The 13,572-nt window shown below is 44.3% G+C and overlaps 1 protein-coding gene across 1 annotated transcript in view; it reads right to left on the bottom strand.

The window, feature by feature from the left end:
• Positions 1-13,572, bottom strand: part of BFSP1 (beaded filament structural protein 1) — a 61,434-nt gene that overhangs the window by 31,069 nt on the left and 16,793 nt on the right. The window contains exon 3 of the mRNA XM_069768744.1: positions 1,543-1,638. Within this exon, the coding sequence (XP_069624845.1) occupies positions 1,543-1,638 (96 nt within the window). The remainder of the gene's footprint in view (positions 1-1,542; positions 1,639-13,572) is intronic.

Genomic DNA, 13,572 nt, shown 5'->3' with positions numbered 1-13,572 from the left:
TTATGCAGAACCCAGCTTATATAAGAAAATGGAATTATGGTGGCCTGGAAAAAAATACAAAAAAATCTACTTTTATACATCTTGTCATACTGTATGTATTTTTCAATGTTAGGGGAAAGCAATTTAGCAGCTAATAAACTCTCCTCTACATGACAGGTTGCTTATGATTTTTAACAATGTTGTCCATGATGATACAAACATGGCTGCATTGATCTTGAAACAGCACAACTGTGAGTGGTATTAGTACGTAGCCTTAACACTTCAGGGTAGCAGAGCTGTTTTAAGGAGCAGGAGGTTTCTGATCAGTTTGAAACCTGTAGCTGGTCAATGTCTTGTTATCATACTGATTTTGTCAGTTTTCTGATGCATTATACATATTATATCAGGTGGTTCAGGGATCAATGGTGAAGAAATCTGTTAATATTCCTGGTGGTCCTGGTTTAGTGGGTAATACCCAATATCCATAGTATTTGAGGAATGGAAGCCGAACTGTCATTTGCCATAAATAGGTAAACATGTACAGTATTTTTCAAATAATAATAATAATCCGAATGTAGCTTAACCGGGGTGGAAGGTGTTGCTGCTAAGGACCGAAGTCACAGGAAGCAGGGTCGCTGCTGTAGGAGACCGGCGGTGGCTGCATGAGTTGGGTGATACTGTGGGCCCCAGGCTGGGAGCAGGAGGTGTCCTGGTGCTGTAATGTTGTGGGCCCTGGGCTGTCAGAAAATGCTGGTGATGTGTAGAGTCCCTGCACTTTCCATTCATTTCACTGCTGTGGGATGCGGCTCCCGAGATCTCCATCTGCGCATGAGCTGCATTGGCGGCCATTTTCCGAAGCCCAACGCAGGGAAATCAATGAGAAGTGAGGGGACTCCGCTCACTGCTGACATTTTCCTTGCGACGCCAGGTCACTCCCTCCTCCCAGCACCGGGCCCGCAGCATCACCCCAGTCCTGCAACTGCCACCAGCTTCCTGTAGCAGCGACCCTGCCTCCTGGGACCCTGCTCTACCGCAGTCACCCCCTATGGTAAGCTACTTTAAAATAGGACTATAAGACGCACCACCATTTTATTTAAAAAAAATGTTTTCCCCATTTTCCTCCAGAAAATTTAGGGTGCATCTTATGGTCTTGTTCGTCTTGTAACCTGCAAAATATGGTAGCCAGTTAGCTCATGTAAATGCTTGTGTAAAATGTATTCTTATTATTGTTTGTGCAATTTTGGTTAATTGGAAACCTGATCTGTCTCCCTACTTACTGATTTTTGTAGAGCAGCATGATCTGATAACAGATCTGTTTTAGAATGCTAAAATGTTACCATACTGCAGTCACTAGTAGGGGAGTTCTCTGTGTCTACTCATTTATACCACTCCTGTTAATAAATTTATATATGGCAAACTCGCTCCAATATTTAACTCTATTACTTCTTTTCAATGGCTCAAAACAGAGATACCTTGAGTATTTATATACTGTATAAATATATTCCACAGCCATTCTCAATATGTCCTCGTAGTAAAATTGTAAAATTCAAATTGTAAAATTACCTTTTTATATCGGTCCTTTGCGGCATTAATGTCATCTTGTAGAAACTGAGATTCAATCTGTAGCTCTAGATTACTTAGCAAAGCTTCATCAGCCTCCTAAAATATAATGAAAATTATTAGTCTCCATTTACAAATGTGCCCAATGTTTGGTAAACTTCCAGTAGATTTTCCTATGGATCATCAGTCATCATATACAGTATATTAAGTAATATGAAATGTTTTTAATGGATTTAATAACTAATCAGTGATCTTAGATCTAACAATCTATTTTGAAATCCATCTCATTGTGCTAACAAAGTACTAGATATAGTCACAACTAGAGATGGGCGGATCCGTGGACGTTTGAGTCCGTTGGATTCAGCCAAACTTTATCAAACAGTTTGGTTTCGGGGACCAGAACAGTACACGAACCCAAACCCAGACCCCATTCAAATTAATGGGGGGGCCTGAATATCCAGTGTCTCCCATGTTATCATCTGTGTGAGTGTGAGCAGGTTGCGGGATGCAGTGATGGACAGGAGGCAGAGCAAGGGTTAACAATATTTAATGAACAGGGAATGCTCTACGCAGGGAAGTAATGGGTTAAGAAAACACACCAAAAACAGGCAGAGATGCTTACCTGTCTAAATGGGCCTCAATACAAATGCACAAGCAGGGTGCAGCGGACCCAAATAAAATAGCAAATACACAGGTGCAATACCTAATGAAACAGCCAGCCTTCAATAAGGGTTTGGCCGTGTGGTACACCAATGCAAGATAAAATACTCTGTATTACCTCACATATATTTATATGTTTTGTTTTGCACGTTGTATTTTTTGCAGGGTGCAGTTGGGCCCAAATGGTTCTGTACACTGTGGCCTCTGTTCACACAGGATGCATTGTAGCACTGGGCAGCCCGCCATAGGGCGTTATTAATAGGCTGGAGCCAGATGCTCTGCATTCTTTGTGTGAACACGCCACATACAGAGTATTTTATCTTAGTGCATTGGTACCTTCCACTGAGCCCCTAGTCCATATACTGCAGTGGCTGACAAGAGTACGGGCCACAGTCCTGTACAAGCCCAACATGGCTCTGCAAATATACACTGACAAAGCCAGGGCACAAGTGTCTGGGCAAATATTCGCTGGCAACATCAGGGCGCAAGTGTCTGTCCTGTTCCTGGTCACTCTTATGTGACATGTGCGCTGTACTCACAGAAACGGGCCGTACGACGCCTTGTTCTCTGGTGGTCACTGGGCTCACACTGCACTTCTCCTTCTCTCTGGTCCCCACGGCTGGCGGCGGGAGACGATAGACGCTGACCTGTGCGTGGCTGGTGCTCCCAGGACGGAGTACTTCTCTCCCTGGCTGCTGCTGAACACACAGATTCCCTGAGTGCAGCAGTTCCCCTCTCTCTGGATTGCTGCAGCACTCCTGGCTTCTCTCTTTCCGTGGTATGGTCCTTTTGCAATCGATGAGGGCTGCCGCAGGCGCCCGTACTCGGTGGGGGAAGGGGAAGCAGAGCGCGGCGCTCATCTCTCTGCGCGCTGCCCTGGGTTGGCTGTTGTGAGTTCTGTTTTTGGGCTCCCTCTGGTGGTTGCTGATGGTACTGGGTGACTTGTCTTTCCTGGGTTTCTGGGTTCCACCTGTTCCATCAGCATATGGGAGTTTCCTATTTAACCTGGCTTTGCTGGCATTTCCTCGCCATTTATCAATGTATCCAGTGTGTCTTGTTACCTCTGCTCCCTGCTCCTAGAACCTTCTGGTCAAGCTAAGTTTGGATTTTCCTGTTTTGGTGTTTTGCTTTATTTGGTTTTTAGTCCAGCCTGCAGATATGTGATTCTTGCTGCTGGTTGCTCTAGTGGGCTGAAATTGCTCCTCATGTACCATGAGTTGGCACATGAGTTCAAGTAATTTCAGGATGGTTTTTTGAAGGGTTTTTCGCTGACCGCGCAGTTCACTTTTGTATCCTCTGCTATCTAGCTTTAGCGGGCCTCATTTTGCTGAAACTGTTTTCATACTGCGTATGTGCTTTCCTCTCATTTCACCGTCATTATATGTGGGGGGCTGCTATTTCTGTGGGGGATTTCTCTGGAGGCAAGAGAGGTCTGTGTTTCTTCTAATAGGGGAAGTTAGATCTTCGGCTGGAGCGAGACGTCTAGGATCATCGTAGGCACGTTCCCCGGCTACTTTTATTTGTGTGTTAGGTTCAGGGTCGCGGTCAGCTCAGGTTCCATCGCCCTAGAGCTTGTTTGTATCTGTGCTTGTCCTTTAGTGATCCCCTGCCATTGGGATCATGATAGTATAACCGGCCCACAAAGTGTTAATTGTATTGGCTGAAGTAGGAGGATAAGTAGTCTGAGGAAGTTTTTTTTTTTTTTTTTTTTTTTCTTTCTCTTTCCCTCAGAGTTTGCTGCCTAGCCTTATTGCAGCCTGGCTACTTCCTCCTCCTCTTAATCTTTGAATGGCTTTGATCCCAGCTGTTTATCATGGACGTCCAGAGTTTGGCTTCCAGCCTGAATAATCTTGCCACTAAGGTTCAAAATATACAGGATTTTGTTGTACATGCTCCTATATCTGAACCTAGAATTCATGTCCCAGAGTTTTTTTCTGGAGATAGATCTCGTTTTCTGAATTTTAGGAACAATTGCAAGTTGTTTCTTTCTTTGAAATCTCGCTCCTCTGGAGACCCTGCTCAGCAAGTCAAGATAATTATATCTTTCCTGCGGGGTGACCCTAAGGATTGGGCATTTGCATTGGCACCAGGGGACCCTGCGTTGCTTAATGCGGATGCGTTTTTTCTGGCATTGGGTTTGCTCTATGAGGAACCTAACCAAGAGATTCAGGCTGAAAAAGCTTTGTTGGCCCTCTCTCAGGGGCAAGATGAAGCAGAAATTTATTGTCAAAAATTTCGGAAGTGGTCGGTACTTACTCAGTGGAATGAGTGCGCTCTGGCTGCAAAGTTTAGAGATGGCCTTTCTGAGGCCATTAAAGATGTTATGGTGGGGTTCCCTGCGCCTGCTGGTCTGAATGAGTCTATGACTATGGCTGTTCAGATTGATCGGCGTTTACGGGAGCGCAAACCTGTGCATCATTTGGCGGTGTCGTCTGAACCGTCACCTGAGATAATGCAATGTGATAGAATTCAGTCCAGAAGTGAACGGCAAAAGTATAGGCGGAAAAAAGGGTTGTGCTTTTATTGTGGTGATTCAGCTCATGTTATATCAGCATGCTCTAAACGCACAAAAAAGGTTGATAAGTCTGTTGCCATTAGTACTCTACAGTCTAAGTTCATTCTGTCTGTGACTCTGATTTGTTCATTATCATCCATTTCCGTCGATGCCTATGTGGATTCAGGCGCTGCCCTGAGTCTTATGGATTGGTCATTTGCCAATCGCTGTGGGTTTAGTCTGGAGCCTCTGGAAGTCCCTATTCCTTTGAAGGGAATTGACTCTACACCTTTGGCTATGAATAAACCTCAGTACTGGACACAAGTGACCATGCGTATGACTCCCGTTCATCAGGAGGTGATTCGCTTCCTGGTACTGTATAATTTGCATGATGTCCTAGTACTTGGTCTGCCATGGTTACAAACTCATAATCCAGTCCTTGACTGGAAATCAATGTCTGTGTTAAGCTGGGGTTGTCAGGGGGTTCATGATGATGCACCTCCAATTTCTATCGCTTCATCTACTCCTTCTGAGATTCCTGTGTTTTTGTCTGACTATCGGGATGTTTTTGAGGAGCCTAAGCTCAGTTCGCTTCCTCCTCACAGGGATTGCGATTGTGCTATAAATTTAATTCCAGGCAGTAAATTTCCTAAAGGTCGTTTGTTCAATCTGTCAGTGCCAGAGCATACTGCTATGCGGGATTATGTTAAGGAGTCCTTGGAAAAGGGACATATCCGTCCATCTTTGTCCCCTTTGGGAGCAGGTTTTTTTTTCGTGGCCAAAAAAGATGGTTCCTTGAGGCCTTGTATAGATTATCGTCTTTTGAATAAGATTACCGTAAAATATCAGTATCCTTTGCCATTGTTGACTGATTTGTTTGCTCGCATTAAGGGGGCTAAATGGTTCACTAAGATTGATCTTCGGGGTGCGTATAATCTTATACGAATAAAGCAAGGTGATGAGTGGAAAACCGCATTTAATACGCCTGAGGGCCATTTTGAGTATTTGGTAATGCCTTTTGGACTTTCTAATGCTCCTTCAGTCTTCCAGTCCTTTATGCACGATATTTTCCGTGAATTTCTGGATAAATTTATGATTGTGTATTTGGATGATATTTTGGTTTTTTCTGATGACTGGGAGTCTCATGTTCAGCAGGTCAGGAAGGTGTTTCAGGTCCTGCGGGCCAATTCCTTGTTTGTAAAAGGCTCAAAGTGTCTCTTTGGAGTCCAGAAGATTTCTTTCTTGGGGTATATTTTTTCCCCTTCTACTATTGAGATGGATCCCGTCAAGGTTCAGGCTATTTGTGACTGGACGCAGCCTACATCTCTTAAGAGTCTACAGAAGTTCTTGGGCTTTGCTAATTTCTATCGTCGTTTTATAACTAATTTTTCTAGTGTTGTTAAGCCTTTGACGGATTTGACTAAGAAGGGTGCTGATGTTGCTAATTGGTCTCCTGCGGCTGTGGAGGCCTTTCAGGAACTTAAGCGCCGGTTTTCTTCTGCTCCTGTGTTGCGTCAGCCTGATGTTTCGCTCCCTTTTCAGGTTGAGGTTGATGCTTCCGAGATTAAAGCGGGGGCGGTTTTGTCACAGAGAAGCTCCGATGGCTCAGTGATGAAGCCATGCGCGTTTTTTTCTAGAAAGTTTTCGCCGGCTGAGCGGAATTATGATGTTGGTAATCGGGAACTTTTGGCCATGAAGTGGGCATTTGAGGAGTGGCGTCATTGGCTAGAGGGTGCTAGACATCGTGTGGTGGTCTTGACTGATCACAAAAATTTGATTTACCTTGAGTCTGCCAGGCGTCTGAATCCTAGACAGGCTCGTTGGTCACTGTTTTTCTCTCGTTTCAATTTTGTGGTTTCATACCTGCCAGGTTCAAAGAATGTGAAGGCGGATGCTCTTTCTAGGAGTTTTGTGCCTGACTCCCTTGGAAATTCTGAGCCCTCTGGTATCCTTAGGGTTGGGGTGATTTTGTCTGCTGTCTCCCCAGACTTGCGACGTGCTTTGCAGGAGTTTCAGGCGGGTAAACCTGATCGTTGTCCGCCTGAGAGACTGTTTGTTCCGGATAATTGGACCAGTAGAGTCATCTCCGAGGTCCATTCTTCTGCGTTGGCAGGTCATCCTGGAATATTTGGTACTAGAGACTTGGTGGCCAGGTCTTTTTGGTGGCCTTCCTTGTCGAGGGATGTGCGTTCTTTTGTGCAGTCTTGTGAGGTTTGTGCTCGGGCTAAGCCTTGCTGTTCTCGGGCCAGTGGATTGTTGTCACCTTTGCCTATCCCGAAGAGGCCTTGGACGCACATTTCCATGGACTTTATTTCGGATCTCCCTGTCTCTCAAAAAATGTCCATCATCTGGGTTGTGTGTGATCGCTTTTCTAAAATGGTTCATCTGGTACCCTTGCCTAAGTTGCCTTCCTCCTCTGAGTTGGTCCCTCTATTTTTTCAGAATGTGGTTCGTTTGCATGGGATTCCTGAGAACATCGTTTCTGACAGGGGATCCCAGTTTGTGTCTAGATTTTGGCGGACGTTCTGTGCTAAGATGGGCATTGATTTGTCCTTTTCGTCTGCATTCCATCCTCAGACGAATGGCCAGACTGAACGAACTAATCAGACCTTGGAAACTTATTTAAGGTGTTTTGTTTCTGCTGATCAGGATGACTGGGTTACCTTTTTGCCGCTGGCCGAGTTTGCCCTTAATAATCGGGCTAGTTCTGCTACCTTGGTTTCTTCTTTCTTTTGTAATTCGGGGTTTCATCCTCGTTTTTCCTCTGGTCAGGTGGAACCTTCTGATTGTCCTGGAGTGGACATGGTGGTGGATAGGTTGCATCGGATTTGGAGTCATGTGGTGGACAATTTGAAGTTGTCCCAGGAGAAGGCTCAGCAGTTTGCTAATCGCCGTCGCCGCGTGGGTCTTCGACTTCTTGTTGGTGACTTGGTGTGGTTGTCTTCTCGTTTTGTTCCTATGAAGGTCTCTTCTCCTAAGTTCAAGCCTCGGTTCATCGGTCCCTATAGGATCTTGGAAATTCTTAACCCTGTGTCGTTTCGTTTGGATCTCCCGGCATCGTTTGCTATTCATAATGTGTTTCATCGGTCGTTGTTGCGGAAGTATGAGGTACCTGTTGTTCCTTCGCTTGAGCCTCCTGCTCCAGTGCTGGTGGAGGGAGAATTGGAGTATGTTGTGGAGAAGATCTTGGATTCTCGTGTTTCCAGACGGAAACTCCAGTATTTGGTCAAGTGGAAGGGTTATGGTCAGGAGGATAATTCTTGGGTGGTTGCCTCGGATGTTCATGCTGATGATTTGGTTCGCGCTTTTCATAGGGCTCATCCTGGTCGCCCTGGTGGTTCTCGTGAGGGTTCGGTGACCCCTCCTCAAGGGGGGGGTACTGTTGTGAGTTCTGTTTTTGGGCTCCCTCTGGTGGTTGCTGATGGTACTGGGTGACTTGTCTTTCCTGGGTTTCTGGGTTCCACCTGTTCCATCAGCATATGGGAGTTTCCTATTTAACCTGGCTTTGCTGGCATTTCCTCGCCGGTTATCAATGTATCCAGTGTGTCTTGTTACCTCTGCTCCCTGCTCCTAGAACCTTCTGGTCAAGCTAAGTTTGGATTTTCCTGTTTTGGTGTTTTGCTTTATTTGGTTTTTAGTCCAGCCTGCAGATATGTGATTCTTGCTGCTGGTTGCTCTAGTGGGCTGAAATTGCTCCTCATGTACCATGAGTTGGCACATGAGTTCAAGTAATTTCAGGATGGTTTTTTGAAGGGTTTTTCGCTGACCGCGCAGTTCACTTTTGTATCCTCTGCTATCTAGCTTTAGCGGGCCTCATTTTGCTGAAACTGTTTTCATACTGCGTATGTGCTTTCCTCTCATTTCACCGTCATTATATGTGGGGGGCTGCTATTTCTGTGGGGGATTTCTCTGGAGGCAAGAGAGGTCTGTGTTTCTTCTAATAGGGGAAGTTAGATCTTCGGCTGGAGCGAGACGTCTAGGATCATCGTAGGCACGTTCCCCGGCTACTTTTATTTGTGTGTTAGGTTCAGGGTCGCGGTCAGCTCAGGTTCCATCGCCCTAGAGCTTGTTTGTATCTGTGCTTGTCCTTTAGTGATCCCCTGCCATTGGGATCATGACAGTTGGCACCAAACTGCTCTGCTGCGTGAACTTTCTCCTTTTTATCTCCCCGCCTACCTCGGTCAGGAGGAAAGTCCAGCTTGCTATTGCTTTCTCCCAGAAACAGGGGATGCAGCCTTGACAGTTCCGGCCCCAGCAGTCAGGTACCCGCGGTGTAGTCGTCCCCCTTATATAACAGTGCAGGAAACATCAGCTTTGAACGGCGGTAACCTTACATGTTACTGCCAGTCACGGAGCTGTGGTTCCCACGCTGTCACACAGATAACAGATTGTGATCCAGGTGGTGAAAAGGTTACAGCCAGACAGGCATGAGCTGATAAGAACTACTAGTTTTACATTAATAAATGAGTAAAAGAGGGGATTGTTTTGTTCAATTAACAGACGTTTTCTGTGTGTGTCTTTATTCATTTTCAATACGGGGTTAGTAATGAGGTGTCTGATAGATGCCTCTCCATTACTAACCCCTGGGATTGGTTTCAGCGGACATAAAACAGCTGACATCAACCCCAAAACTATTACTCCACTTGTCAACATACCAGTGCAAGTGGGAAAGTGCGCTTTCTCCTTTTTATCTACTACATGACATTTTGAACAGAATGTGTATGAGGCCCTTCTTTATGTCTACTACAGTGTGTATCTGAGTCCCTTTTCATCTAATTTTTGGCAGTTCTTGCTTCTTTCATAAATTACACTGAAATTTCCAATTCTTAATACGAATTTCAATTTTGGTTTTCTTACATTATTTTTTGAATCCTTTTTAAATTTTGCTTTATATACAAGTCATTTTACAAAAAATAATGTTTTTTAGCATTTTTTCCTGTAAACCTCAATTTCTCTTCAATTTTGAATGTTTTATTGTCAGTCCTGAAAGATGAGTAAAAGTATGACCATTTTCTTCTCAGCAGCGATCTGGAGTCATAGATGCTTCCAGGGGTCTTCACCATGCTGTTCTCCTTCCATTCAGCACTTTTTCCATCGATTTCAAGGTTGTCACTGTCTCCCAGACCTCTTTGTAGGGTCTGTTGGCAAAATGCTCCAATTTCCATTGACTCCCATTACACTCTGTTAGGGCTAGCGGAACACACCAAGTAATGGGGTGATAGATATGAGGTGAGTTCGTAGCCCGGGGTCCACCGTGCAGACATAATTGCTGCAAGTAACGGCGGATGGACACTGAGCTCAAATGTGGGTTAAACTTCACCCCGTGTGAAATTAAAGCAAGCTATGTCACCTCACAGAGTCGCGCTGTACACAGGGACTAAAACCCTAACTAAAAGTTGTGATTGGAGACAAAATTTTCATGTATATACACACACACAGCAGGGAGTATAAACGAAGTAGTAACGTTTCGACCCTCCCTCGGGTCTTTTTCAAACTGCGTTTTCTAGATAGTGTGAAAAATAAGAAGTGTGGTCCCTTTAAGGGCTCCTATTGTTGTGGTGTCAGGTCTTCCTGCTTCTGTTGGCGCTAAAAGTGTGTGTGTATATACATGAAAATTTTGTCTCAATACATGTGAATAAATACATCACATTTTTGCAAAGATATACCATAAGAGTGCGGCTGATTTTTCTATATTGGACTTGTTGTTGGGTTTTTCCCAAGTACAGCCAGCACCAACCTAAGATAGCTGAGTGCGCTCCTTTTTTCTTAATAAAAGTTGTGATTGCTCTGGAACTCTTCTGTGCTAACTGCACACATGAAGGAACCAGATGCTAAGCCAAGGCTAATTGCCCCCACTGACACTAGCTGCCTGCCTGAGTGTACAGCCCCAAGGCTAAACAGACTCACACCACTTATATACAGTGTGGCAGAGTATCCACTGGCAACTACCAAACACAAATGATACTAGCACATGGTCGTGCGGCCATGCAAACCATTAATAGCTGTAGCAGTTCAGGACCTTCCTAGTGGACCAATAGGAGCTGCTACAGGACCTGAGCGCGTGACCCCCGACCTCCAATGTGAGGTCTTCCCCTGAGCATGCTCAGGAGAGGAAAAGCCGGACTTAGTCCCAGGAGCACCTGCTCGCCACCGAACAGCACTAGTTATAATGGATGAACCTGGAAGGGCAGCATTAACCAAACGTGCAGTATCTGTCCTGGGACCGACGTCTCCACTGAGCAGGCTCCATTGCGGCTAGAGAAGAATGGGAGACCGCAGCAGACATGGCTCGAGATTTCCCCTGTGCAGCGGCAAGAACTCGACGCCTAACACACTCGTTACTAGAAATGTGCATTCAAGTATTTGGAATTGCTCAGTTCGAGTAATGAGCATCCCAGAATTTTAGTGTTTGCTTATCACTAGTAGCAATCCTTCCAATCCACACAGGCAAAGAAATCAAACCATGAATGTCTATAAATTAAGATATGTTTAATAATGAGAAATTACACAGGCAAAAGTATGGAACATGAAAAGAGAGAGGTGCAAAAAGCCATAAAAAGTCATGAGAGCAGCTGAAATCTATCAGTAATTAGAAAGCAATCCTGCCACTTAGTGAAAAATAATATCAGCTGGTTCAACTGGTGGCATACATGGTGTCTCATTACCAAGCTGCCACACAAGAAACATCTTACTATGAGTAAAACTAGTGAGCTGTCTCATATCCTCCGCAACCTTATTGTTGAAAACATAATGATTACGGAAGAATTTCTAAACTGCTAAAGGTTCCAGTGAGCACTGTTTGGGCCATAATCTGGAAGTAGAAAGAAGATAATTTTACCATAAACTGGACATGACCAGGTGTTTCCCACAAGATTTCAGACAGAATTAACAGAAGAGTTGTGTATGAGCTAAGGATCACCTATGGAAAGCTACAAAAAGACCTGGAATCCGGAAGTACAATTGTTTTAAAGAAAACCATAAGTAATGCCATCAACCTCCATGGCCTATTTGAACGCTCACCCCACAAGACTCCATTACTCTACAAAAGGCATGCTCAAGAGCATTTAAAGTTTGTTCAACAACATTTAAACAAGCCTGTGATACTGGGAAATTATACTCTAATCAGATAAGACCAAAATTGAACTCTTTGGATGTCATACTAGACATTATTTTGGAGGTCAAAGGACACTGCATATCACCCCAAAAAACACCATACCAACAGTGAAGTTTGGAGGTGGGAACATCATGGTATGGGGCTGTTTTTTAACATATGGCAAACTTCATATAATTGAAGGAAGGAAGGATGAATGAACAAATGAACCAAGACATTCTTGAAAAAAATCTGCTGCTATCTACTAGAATGAAGAAGATGAAATGAGGGTGGACATTTCAGCAAGACAAATATCCCAAACACACAGCCAAGGAAACTCTCAATTGGTTTCACAGAAGGGAAATAAAGCTGTTAGAATGGTCCAGCCAATAACCTGGCCTGCATTCAATAAAAAAAATCATGGTAACAAATAAAGCTCAATTCATACAAAGCACCTTCAGGATTTGAAGAGTGTTTGTGTGGAAGAATGGGCCAAAATCACATCTGAACATTGCATGTGATTAGTTTCTCCGTACAGAAGTTGTCTTGAATCTGTCTATTATAGAAAACTTGGCACTCAGCTTTGGTATTTTAGATGAAGAAGTTTAATAGTAGTACTTCTGTCAAACGTTTCAGTCATACATTGACCTTCATTGTTGTGAGTTCTGTTTTTGGGCGCCCTCTGGTGGTTACTGATGGTACTGGGTGATTTGTGTTCTGCTGTCTCTGGTGTCCACCTGTTCTATTAGGATTTGGGAGTTTCTTATTTAACCGGGCTTTCTTGTCATTTCCCCGCCGGCTATCAAGGTTATCAGAGTGTTTTGTTACCTCAGCTTCTGGCTTCAGTAATCTTCAGGACAAGCTAAGTTTTTGATTTTCTTGTTCCACGTTTTGCTTTATTTTTGTCTTGTCCAGCTTGCATATAATTGTTTCTTTGCTGCTGGTTGCTCTAGCGGGCTGTAATTGCTCCTCATGTTCCATGAGTTGGAACATGAGTTCAAGTAATTACAGGATGGTTTTTTGAAGGGTTTTTTGCTGACCGCGCAGTTTACTTTTGTATCCTCTGCTATCTAGTTTTAGCGGGCCTCATTTTGCTGAATCTGTTTTCATACTGTGTATGTGCCTTCCTCTCATTTCACCGTCATTATATGTGGGGGGCTGCTATTTCTGTGGGGTATTTCTCTGGAGGCAAGAGAGGTCTGTGTTTCTTCTAATAGGGGAAGTTAGATCTTCGGCTGGTGCGAGACGTCTAGGATCAACGTAGGCACGTTCCCCGGCTATTGTTATTTGTGTGTTCAGGTTTAGGGTCGCGGTCAGCTCAGGTTCCATCACCCTAGAGCTCGTTGGTGCTTGTCCTTTTGTGATTCCCTGCCATTGGAATCATGACACTACATCAGCGTACCGACTTTAAGAAGAGCAGGAATAGATGGACAGATATAGCAGGCTTGTATTAGTCTTGTTATGGGGTTTAGTGGACCTCAATATTGTGGTTATATATATCCAAAATTGGGCTCCTATGATGAGTAGATCCGGTATCCACCGTTTATCATTGGTAGCAGTGGGGGTTGTGTCCCTTTGCGCCCTGAGGTACACTGATAAAGGTCAATGTATGGCCAAAACGTTTGACGGAAGTACTACTATTAAACTTCGTTATCTAAAATACCAAAGCTAAGTGCCAAGTTTTCTGTATTATACTTATTGGCTTGGGACCCTACTTGTGCACCTGCACAGTTGTGCCACGGTTTCTTTCTAGTCTTGAATCTGTTATCATCACTAAAGGCTTTTGTAC

The sequence above is a fragment of the Ranitomeya imitator genome, chromosome 5 (assembly GCF_032444005.1).
Source record: "Ranitomeya imitator isolate aRanImi1 chromosome 5, aRanImi1.pri, whole genome shotgun sequence".
Classification (NCBI taxonomy): domain Eukaryota; kingdom Metazoa; phylum Chordata; class Amphibia; order Anura; family Dendrobatidae; genus Ranitomeya; species Ranitomeya imitator.
The sequence above is the reverse complement of the archived record's forward strand: the minus strand, read 5'-3'. Positions and strand labels throughout refer to the sequence as shown.